The sequence below is a fragment of the Nothoprocta perdicaria genome, unplaced genomic scaffold (assembly GCF_003342845.1).
Source record: "Nothoprocta perdicaria isolate Ctin4 unplaced genomic scaffold, notPer1 scaffold_254, whole genome shotgun sequence".
Lineage (NCBI taxonomy): Eukaryota > Metazoa > Chordata > Aves > Tinamiformes > Tinamidae > Nothoprocta > Nothoprocta perdicaria.
The window spans coordinates 664,929-675,302 of record NW_020455482.1 but is presented as its reverse complement, the minus strand read 5'-3'; the positions used below and the strand labels follow the sequence as shown (position 1 = coordinate 675,302).

Here is a 10,374-nt window from a genome sequence, read left to right as displayed (position 1 = left end):
CTCAGCGAAAGGCAGCTGCGGATGCACCTCCTCACAGGCCAAACATCTCCAAGGTCCTCACCTGCCAGGCTGGAAGGTACCTCTCACCACTGCCAGCTGCCTCGAGCACACATTCCTGCAAGGCTGGAGGGGCCCATCTAATGCATCCCCCAGCTGCGGCACCAGCAGCATCTGTCTCGGCCCTGGTTAGACACCTCTCTGGTCAGCTGTGAAGCTCTCGGCGATGAAGGTGCCCTGSGAAATCCACCACACTGGAACTCAACCAGCAGGGCAGAGCGACTAAGGACTATTTCTGGCTTAGCCCTTCTCCTCCTCTTTCCAAAATAAATGGGAGTCATAGAAGGACAGGAAAGAGCAACCCCACCTCAGTCGCTGGGAACAGATGTTCTCCCGCTCCTTGTCTCTACAAACAAACCTCCCTTGTCAAATTTATTATTTATTTATCATCAGATAGCCTACAGGGCAGGGCCAGCCTGTGTTCCCCTCTTTGACAGGGACMACCAGGAAGGAGGAGGCTGGGCAGGTCATGCAGCCCTGAGAAAAACTAAATACCGAGGAGGGACTCGAGCGATGTCCAAGGAAGTCGCTCTTTGTCAACCTGSTCTACAGGTCCCCAGCAGAGAGGAGAGAGCTCCCGAGAGGCCGGTGTGGTCCCACCTGGCCTTTCTCCTGGATAAGCCAGGGTGCTGTGGGCATGCCAAGAGTTGGCTTGCGGCCCTCCGATACTTGTGGAGAAGCAAACAGAAACCTTTGCGRTAACTGTGAAGTTTGGCAACAAATACAGAACAGGGATCAGAGGCAGCAATAGCAACAGGTTAGATATGTGTGAGAAAAAGTGCTATGTCTTCCCCAAATCCAGTAATTTTTAAGTCACTAGTCTGTATTTTTTCTCTAATTGTGTTTTCTGCATCGTTCTCCTAACTCCAACGAATGGCTTAGTATCAATCTGATGCCTTTAACCTGGAATGCAGCACACACATTTGTGTGTGTATACATCTGTACAGAGACACAAACATGTACATGTATAATTTAAGAATGAGAAAATGATGCTGTACAATTCCTGTAAAAGAAGAATTGGCCAGTGACAGAACATACACTGAAGAGTGTATAGTTTTCTTTTAGATTGTCTGTTTTTTTTCCATCTTGGCTGGTGCCCATCCAAACCTTAGAAGTAAAGAAAAACAGAAGCATCTTCCATTTACTTCATTCTCTTTGCAACATCCAAATAGGCATACTCAATTTCTTGATCAGCAGGACAAGTGTTTGTAAATTCATCTCTGGCATATGCATTGTTCAAGTATCTTGAAATCCCTGTCATTTCAGGTGGAAACTCAAAATTTCTGTATTTTTTTGCAACAACCTTTTATTAAAAGAAAAAAAAAAGAATAAAATTATTACACACCACACTTCATAAAAGAAATTTGCTCTTTATAACTATTCCTATGTCTTTCACATTTACTTTTTGGTGGGGGCAAGGGGAAAGAAAAGAAAAACAAGAAAAAAAAGGAAGAAGACGTGGAACAGACAAAGCCAGCTAACTAGCTAGCTCGCTCAAAAGGATTTATTTAGTATAAATATTCTGCTAGAGTTATGCCAGTTGACCACACCTCCTGGAGGAGATGGAGCTTAAAAAAGCAAGAGAACTAGCGTAAACCAGAATGAACAAAGTACTCTTACAGTAATAAGTTGGCCCACAGTTGAAAATTTTTGCTTAAAACAGAAAAACTTCAAATACTAAATTTCACAAGGCTGGGGAGAACAACTATTGGCTGTTACCAAGTGCTTCTCTGTGGGTCAGCRAGGGTGGCTTGAGACACTCATCTGACACAAGGCCATTCCCTTCGCAAGGGCCCTATTGATCAACCCCTGTCTGTTACGTGCTCACCCTCTGAACAGTGCCCCAGGGAATGGGAAAGGGCTGTGTTCTCCTGCTGCTGCTGCCTGTGGATTGGTTTCAACCATGAGGTCTCCTGAGACAAGTTATCATTCACAAAGGTGTCACAAAGGAAACTCCATCCACTCCTCCTCTAACAAAACAGAACTGCAACTTCCTGAAGTGATCGTGTTTTTATAGAAACCAAATGAATTTCCAAAGTGTCCCTTCCTCTTCCAGCACCTAGCTGGCTCTGGAACAGCCTGGGGACAAGCTCTAGCAAAGCCCTGCTTGGTCCCCAGCACTGCCAGATGTGTGTGGATGCTCCACAGCCCTGTGAAAAGGGGGTTGGGAGTCTTGGCTGGAAGGGTGCTGTGTTCCCAGTCAGTGTGACTGGTATTACTGGTGATGTTCAGCAAAGCAGGAGTTTTGAGCTGGGGGAGGAATTGGCATGGACAGAAGTCATTTATCTTGGCACCTTGCATGTGAAATACGAAGGGAAACATTTCTCCGTGGCACTGAATAGAGAATCTTACTCATGTAATACTTGTGTGATACCTAGAGAGTGCAGTCATGACCCAAATACGAAACCACATATTCTATCTGTAGAGTCATCAATGTGAGCAACTGCTTAGCTTTGCTCTACTAAAATGGCCTTGCACATGAGCATTTGTTGTCCCTACATCTAGACAGCTGCTATGCAGCTTCAGAGAAGATACAGGGTTCCTCTGCTCTCTAGAAGTGAACTTGGGCTTCTGCGTTTCCCTCCCCTTGGAAACGCTGAAATGCAAATGCAAACCTTAATTATATGGAGCTTCGGCAGGAGGTTGCAGTCTGCTAACGTGAGCTCATCCCCATCCAGGAACTTGCGGCTGGAAACTGTGATCTCCTCGGTGCTGTARGCATCAATTTCATCTGGCAAGGGGCTATTTAAGTAGTTGTCCAGCTTCCTCAGGGCTTTAAGCAAAGATTTTTCCAAATCTAGGTTAAGACAATAAAAAGGTCATTATGCACCAAGGTCTCTCTTGAGTCCTTGCAGAGAAGCAACTTCTGCCTTCTGTTCCCTGGCACCAGGCCAGCTTGCAGCCACCCTACCATGCCAACTCCTGCAATTCCTTTATCCTAAGCTTAAAACCTAATGCTGGGATAAGAGCCCTAAGGAGCTCTATTTGCTTCTGAGAAAACCAGACTGGGTCTGCTCAGTATGGAGTGACTGAATCCAGATACGGACATGGGAATGCAGAGCCTCGGGGTTAGAGTCGTCATCAGTGACCCAAGTGGAGGAGAAAGGCACCAGAAGGAAGGCWGATGGCAGAGCTGAAGCCAAGGTGCTGCTTTGAGCAGGCAGCTCTTGCAGCACAGGCACAGGGGAGATGCAGTTATGGGTCTGGGGGCTGAAGAATCAGACAGGAGCTGGAGATGGTGCCCCCAAGCAAGCAGCATGTATCTCAGCAAACTAATTTGGGGAGTCCCAACTAGGAGACAGAATGGGCCCAGGTTTCCAAAGCATTGGAAAACTGCAAATAGGGTATATCTACAGCACAGAATGCTAAGAACTGTACAGTACAGTTTGTTCCAGAAGCTACTGGGGCCAATGAGAGGACTATTTAGCACATACTTTCATTAGCATCTTTTCTTGGGTTCTTTATGAAGGCAGAGAATTTTGCAAACACATCATTTCCTGCAGAGTTAGACTCAGGGTGGTTTGGGGCAAGTTTGGGGTACCTGAGGAATGAAAAGAAACAAAAAACGTTAAGTGACAAGCCACTTTTTTATTTCAGTCCCCATTAATTATTTAATATAATGATTTAAGCTGCAGCATGACTCCTTTGCAACAACACACGATTGCACAGAGCTTCCAGAGGGAACCACCACAAACTAAAGCTCATTTGGGCAGTAGGGCCTCTGGCCCATTCCCAAACCATGTGGCTCACCTCCTCTTCCCGGGGGAGACGGAAAACAGCAGCTCATGCTGCAAATGCCACCCAGACAMCCCAGTGCCTCTTCCAGGCCGCCTCCAGTGGGGACAAGCTGAGCAGAGCGTGGCCTTTGCTGCAAGGAGGGAACATCCTGAGCAGCTCTGAGTGCTGCTCCTGCCAACCTCCTTGCGCTGGCAAGCTCAGCAAGGCCTGGCCAGGAGCTGCTGCTGCTGCCATGGGCACAAAGGAGGGAAAAAAGGGAAGGGGGATGACTGCTAGCATGGCTGAAGTCAGGTTTGGTGGTTTGAGATGGGGATGTTGCGGAGAGCAGCGGAGAAATGGTGCGTGGGTGGGGGATAAGGTGCTGCTGGTGGTGGGGCTGGCAGTGGGGCCAGCTCTGGGAGAGGTGGGAAGAGCTGCCGGSATGGGGAAGGACAAGCCCCAGTGCCAGCTCCTGGTGTGCACTGAGGTTGTCCCACCCTATTGCTCCAAATGGGTGCTCACAGTACTTGCCCCGGGACGCCTAGCACGGAGGTGGCTCTCACCAAGGTTTTTCTTCTAACTCCTTGTTCCCAGAAAGCACAATTGTTTGTTCAGCATGAAGAGGGAAACCTCAGACGCACACAAACGGAGGGAAGGAGGTCRGGTTTCTGCAGTGGTATGCAGGTTTCTGCACACACCTGCTGCAGCAGGGTGGATTTCCTGCCTTGGGAGTGACTGTAATGGCCTAACAGGAGCGTGGGGTGAAGGAGAAGGCAGTGGAAGAGCACAAGCAGCAGCCTGGGGCAAGCACCACAGCGACTGCAGCGGCTGGACCAGAGTCTCTTAAGCTCCCCGTGCTCATCCTAACTCTGCATGGAACCAATGGGACTCTGCCAAGGAGCCCCGTCAGGGCCCACGAGGGGCTGTGAACAACAAGTGGCTGGGGACACCGTACCGGGGCGGCGCTAACTTTTCTTCCAAGAACTCCTCGATCTTGTTGACGTCGGTCTTCACCTCACCGTCAAACGTCATGAAGGGGGGGTTGGTTCCCGGCGCCAGGTTCTGCAGGTCCGCGGGCTTCCTGGCGGGAGGAAAGAGACCCGGGTCATCACGGCACGAACCACATCCTCGCTTTCTACACTCAGTTGCAACGAGCCGTTTCAGCTTCACCATACCAGATTGCTATCTGCCTTGCCTATAAAATAAAACAGATCCAGCTGCCTCATACTGGCGTTGTGAGAATTTGTTAGCCCACCCTTAGCCGTGCTCTGAAAAGCTAAAACTTCRGTCTTATGTTACAGGGACCTACTGCAAAACAGATTAAAATCTCAAATGCTTCAAAGGCGTTAGCCTACTTTATATTAGGGAACATTRAAGAGGAATCAGGCATACAAACTGCTGCCATAATAGCAAGGCACAGTGTCAATAACCTGCTAATTTGTGTGTGCTTTTCAAAGCTGTCAAAGAGAGACAAAGAGAGACSGTGTCAGAGAGATCCACCCTTTCAAATCACTGGTCTTGGTAAAGCTGCTCTGAAAAACGACTACTCCTATTGTATTCTCACCTTTTCAAATCCACGGTTGTGACATTAAATATGACACCTTTTAGCCACAGAATCATAAAGAGACGCTGCGAGAAGGGGCAATTTCCAATACTTTCCCCATCACTGCCAGCCTGCAAATAGAAAATAATAGGGATATATACATCTATAATTGCACATTTTGAGAGCAGATGCAGTAGAACAACAGAAAATACATATTTGCTGTGAGTATGTATGACATGTTACTTGTTTCTACCAATAGGTATTTCCACACAAAGTTGCTTTATGATGAATGTTTTCATCAAGCCAAAAAACAAAACTGGAATCACGGCGTTCCTCCCATGGGTAAAATCTCCGCCTCATTCGTCTGAGTGCGCAGAAATCTACCTAAATCACTGCAAGACTAGAAAAGTTTAAACCAGTTGACGATCACAGCAAACAGGTATAAAAAGGTTTACCAGCATAAATTGAGAAGGAATGCCCGAAGCACTTAAAGGAATAATCAGAATAAATCGAATAATTAAGTGTCTTAAACGGAACAATTGTGGGGCGCAGGGAGGGAGAGGGAAGGAAGGTGCACAGGGGAGCTGAACAAGTGCTGAAGTGAACCAGCGAAGCCCCGTGCTGTGGCTGCKGCTGCACGAGAGGGCAGCTCCCAGCTTCCCGGCTCTGCTCGGGATTCCCCGGAAGTGTGCGGTCTTAAAACCTGCTTTAAAGGGTACAAAGGCCAAAGGAATAAATAAATAAATAGAAGCAAAGCGTGTCATTTGCTCCGTTAAAGGGTTAGTTCGTTATGCTTGTAGGTGATCTTTATAGGGCCAAGTGATGCAACCAGTTCTGCTTGGCCTTTGTCAGCGCTGCCAGAAACATCTCAAATCGAGCCCAAAGTTCTCCCTGCTGTTCGACGGCTTTGAAAACCTCACCTTCACAAAGAGCTCCACGTCTGGAAACGGGCGCCTCGCGTGGCGCGAGCAGCTCTCTGCCATGGAGCTGGAGGAGCGATCCTCGCCTGGCTCCACAAACGCTCTCACTCCCTGTATCCACCCGAAGGAGTCTCCTCTGCTTCCTTCTGCCTTGGCTGCTGTGGAACTACTGGCTTTTGTGGTACCACCACCACCAACAAAATWGCCCGTTGCCTTATACACCGCCTGGGAATAAAAACTGTTAGAAATGCTAACACAGCKGGGCCACTGTATTAGTTAAATCTTGTTTTGTAGGTGGCAAAAAGGAGGGCTGGTTGTAAAGGCTGCTCTTGTACTTCCCCTCCTACACGGAGCACGGCTTTGTTGTGCTGTATAGTTTATAACAAGAATGATATTTGGCTGAAAATGGCTGCGTATTTCATGAGAACGAGATGACTGCCAACCACTGCGTGCTTCAAAACTGGGCTGAATACGGGTGCCCACGACTTCCAAAACCTAGAGCAAACGCTGCTCTAGGAAGGCTGGCAAGGCAGGAAAGCGCAATAGAGTGAGTGTTCATTTATAAAGGCAGATGTTCTCGGCCATAGCAAGAACTGAAAATTCAGTTCTATTTTATTCAGGGGGTGAAGGAGAAATTGCTTCTGTGCACGTACACAGTGTCTAAGTGAAATGTGTCCCGGGCAAAAAGTACCACCAATGATGCTGTCACCGTATCACCATCTGTGGGGGCTTTTCCAATGGAAAGTAGTGTTAAAGATAGAGGTAAGCACCTCTGTCAGGTGTAAAATCATTTGGTGTATGCTTTGGCATCTTAAACAGTTTATTATGGMGGAATTTAAATCGTTAATCTAATTCAGTAAAGAAAAAAATCTTACACTAAGTTTGCTACGCTTGGGAAATACCGAACACGTGTCCAGAAAAGCAATTCCTATAAATAATTTGACTTTTTCACTCATTCAGTCTTTGACAGGGAAAAATTATCTCCTGAGGGCCAATGCACCGTTCAGAGGGCTACACCATCAAGAGTGACAACAGGACGARCTTTTCACATTCAATTGCTGTGCCCTCCTGCTCCGCTAATTGCTCAAATTCTGGCTCCAGCCTTTCCTGGTGGAGCTAAGGACACAAGGATGCTGCTTTGTTTGGTCCCACATCGCCCTGGTGACAGTAAATTCCAGGGTGCCAGATGCAGCCGTTCCAGTCCTCTTTAATGGGAAAAAGCCCTTAAAGCAGAGTCAGATCCAGACAGATAAGTCACTGTGACAAATAGAGAAGTGCAGTGGTCAGTGTGTCCCAAACTGTTATTAAACTGCAGTGACAAACGGGCTACCATTTGCCAAGGGGCTGGCAGCCTTGGAGAGGGCACAGCCCCAAACCCATCTCTTGTTTCTAAGTGCAAACTTCTTTAGCATCTCACCACTACTCGGGAAGAAAATTTTACCATTTACCACGGCACTACTGCTTTGCTCTTTACCATTTACTCAGGAAGAAAATTTTACCATTTACCACGGCACTACTGCTTTGCTCTTTACCATTTACTCAGGAAGAGAAATTTACCATTTCCCACGGCACTACTGCTTTGCTCTTTTTGCAGCCTGGCCAACAGCCCATCTCTCAGCCTTTTCTCTTTACGCTGCCCTGGCTGCTAGCAACCTTTAACAAAAAGTAAATACTTTGAGCACTGAAGAAAGGAGTAAAATGGGGGCACTGCTCTCGCCAACAGTGCTCCACCAGCCAGCCCTAAACTCTAGGACAGCTGCTTGACCGCTTGGGGTTTTCAAGGGTTTCCTACGAGGCGGTTCTGCTGGCATTAAGCTCTCGTCCCGAGCCCGAGGGGCTGCTGATGRTTGCCCTTGGTGCCATCTCTCTCCCACACAGCAGCTGTGGGGCGCTGATCACCCCCTGCCCCCCGGGCTGCAGCCTGTGCGACGCAGGGAGCACCCRGTGTTGGGGACCTTAAAGCCATGTAGGGGAGCCAGGACACGACGGCAGGGAAACCACGGGGAACAGGGACAGCTGGAAGCACTTGAGACRCATCCACTCCCACCCTGGCCTGCAGGAGACAACGCCGCGCTCCTAGCTCAGCGGATCTAAGCCGGGAGCTACGGCTCCTGCTGGATATAAAAGCAATAGTGACACGCGCCAAAGGTCCCCRCTCCCGTTTCCAAAGAGGGGCCTGCCACGGTGACATCCACGCACAGGAACCCTGACCCAGCACAACGAAACAGCTGCAGGGATCAGGGAGCAATGCTGCAAGCCCATCTCCTCCTGCAACTGGTGGGACATCCCTGACCATCCAAGCCCTGCTGGCAAAGCGAGCCGAGTCATCAAAACACGAAGCTGGCTGTTGTGATGCATTCTGTTAGTGMTTTGCTGCCTAAGTGTATGCCCAGTGTGTACCCAAATGTATGGCAACGTATACGCAGTGCCTCGAGTAAGTGGCGCTTACATTTTAATTGCRACGAGACGCGTTTCCTAGTGACACTGGGATTTACTGGGTTCATTAATCAAACAAYTACCGCGGCCACTGCTTCAGATGGGAGAAATTTCCAGCTGTGCTGAGCTTTCTTCCAGGGCCTTCAGAGCCCTAGGCAGGGCATGCATATTGTGACAGTATCAACTTTTTGCATCTCTCTCTACGGTCATGTGCTATTACTTAATGGGATTAATTAGACTACACTCCTTTTTTTTTTTCTTTTTCTTCTTTTTCTTTTTTTTCCAGTCTTCCACACATTGTTTTGTTCCTTTTTGATTTTCATGTCTTACTCAAAGACATCAGGCAAAGGAAAAAGCTCTCTTCTTTCCCCCGCTGCTTAAGCTCTCAGGCTTAAGCCCCATYGAGGCTTAAGCGCCAGGCAGCAGGGCCTTGTGCCCAGGATCTTGAACAGGGTTATGAAGAACCACGTTCATTCCCAGGCGCTGCTCCCTCTGCTCTCATTCAGGAGCTCTGCTCTCCAAGTCTCCTCAGCCCCTTGTCCACAGCAGTAGCGAGGAGGGAGCAGGACAACAAGTCGTCCCTATCCCGGCCGCTCGGGCCCTCCYCGTGATCCCTCTGGGGCTGTGGTCAAAATCTGGTTCGTAACAATCTCTGTCCAAACTCCTCAGGATTTTCTTTTCTGACGTTTGACCTCAAATGTTTTGGGCATCCAAAATTTTGATGAGAGCGGAATTTGTTTTTCCTGGACGTTTCGTTTCCTTTTGAAGTTGTTTTCAGGGGAAGAGTATTCCAGAAAGGGGAGGGAAGGCATTTTTGTTTGTTTTGATATAATTATACATCCTTTGGAGGCAACAATAAAAGGGAGAACAAGGAGTACAACCTTATTTTTCCCTTCCTTCCAAAAACTGACCTCCAATCCCACTTTTCCCTTCGGCACAAGGGAGCTCCGCTCCCTCCTTCCCGGTATTTGCCCTGGCTCGAAGGCAGGTCCGTGCAGCAAGCGGAGCAGCCCTGCTGCCCGGCGCCGTTTCCCGAGAGGCTGGTGGTGCCCACGCCGCTCCTCCCTGGAATGGGATCCAGCTTCTTAAACACGGTATCACCAGCATCTCCTTGGCACCCAAGGTGAATTATTTACATGTCCAGGCGCGCGGCGGCTGCGGCACCGCTCACCGCTTCCCGCAGCGCCGGGAAGCTGCCCGGGGCTCCCTGCTGCGCCTGGCGCTCCCTGCGCTCCGGAGCCACCGCGCTGAAACGCAGCCCGTCCGTTTCTCTCACCTTGTTTATCTAAAGCAAGCCAGATATTATATTATATCATGCCGCCACAATTCTAAATGATAAGAAATCCCAAACTTAGTTTTCTCAATGCAAAACTTTTGTTTTAATGGAATATATTTTTTTTCCTTAAAGACCATTTAGGAGAAGTGTTCTTTGCTACTGATTTCCACAGGCTTGAAAAAATGAGGCTGACAAGATCCCGGGCAGAGAGAGGGAGCAGCAGCACCATCACACTCTCATCCTCCCCCGGCTCCAGGACATCCTTTGGCCTCGCACAGGTCCCAGGAGACCCACRACTAAGGCTGCAGTGCAGCAGACGTTGCCCAGATTGCCTAGACATCAGCCTTGCCGTGTCCTGGCAAGCACCATCAGCTCTGGCGAGGCCACACCTGGAGTACTGTGTGCAGTTCTGGGCACCCCAGTAT

The 10,374-nt window shown here is 48.8% G+C and overlaps 1 protein-coding gene across 1 annotated transcript in view; it reads right to left on the bottom strand.

The window, feature by feature from the left end:
• Positions 1 to 1,198: 1,198 nt before the first annotated feature.
• Positions 1,199 to 10,374, bottom strand: part of CLIC6 (chloride intracellular channel 6) — a 27,373-nt gene continuing 18,197 nt past the window's right edge. The window contains exons 3-7 of the mRNA XM_026040381.1: positions 5,339 to 5,448; positions 4,730 to 4,855; positions 3,492 to 3,598; positions 2,673 to 2,854; positions 1,199 to 1,360 (exon numbers count right to left, since the gene is read on the bottom strand). Of these exons, the coding sequence (XP_025896166.1) occupies positions 1,199 to 1,360; positions 2,673 to 2,854; positions 3,492 to 3,598; positions 4,730 to 4,855; positions 5,339 to 5,448 (687 nt within the window). The remainder of the gene's footprint in view (positions 1,361 to 2,672; positions 2,855 to 3,491; positions 3,599 to 4,729; positions 4,856 to 5,338; positions 5,449 to 10,374) is intronic.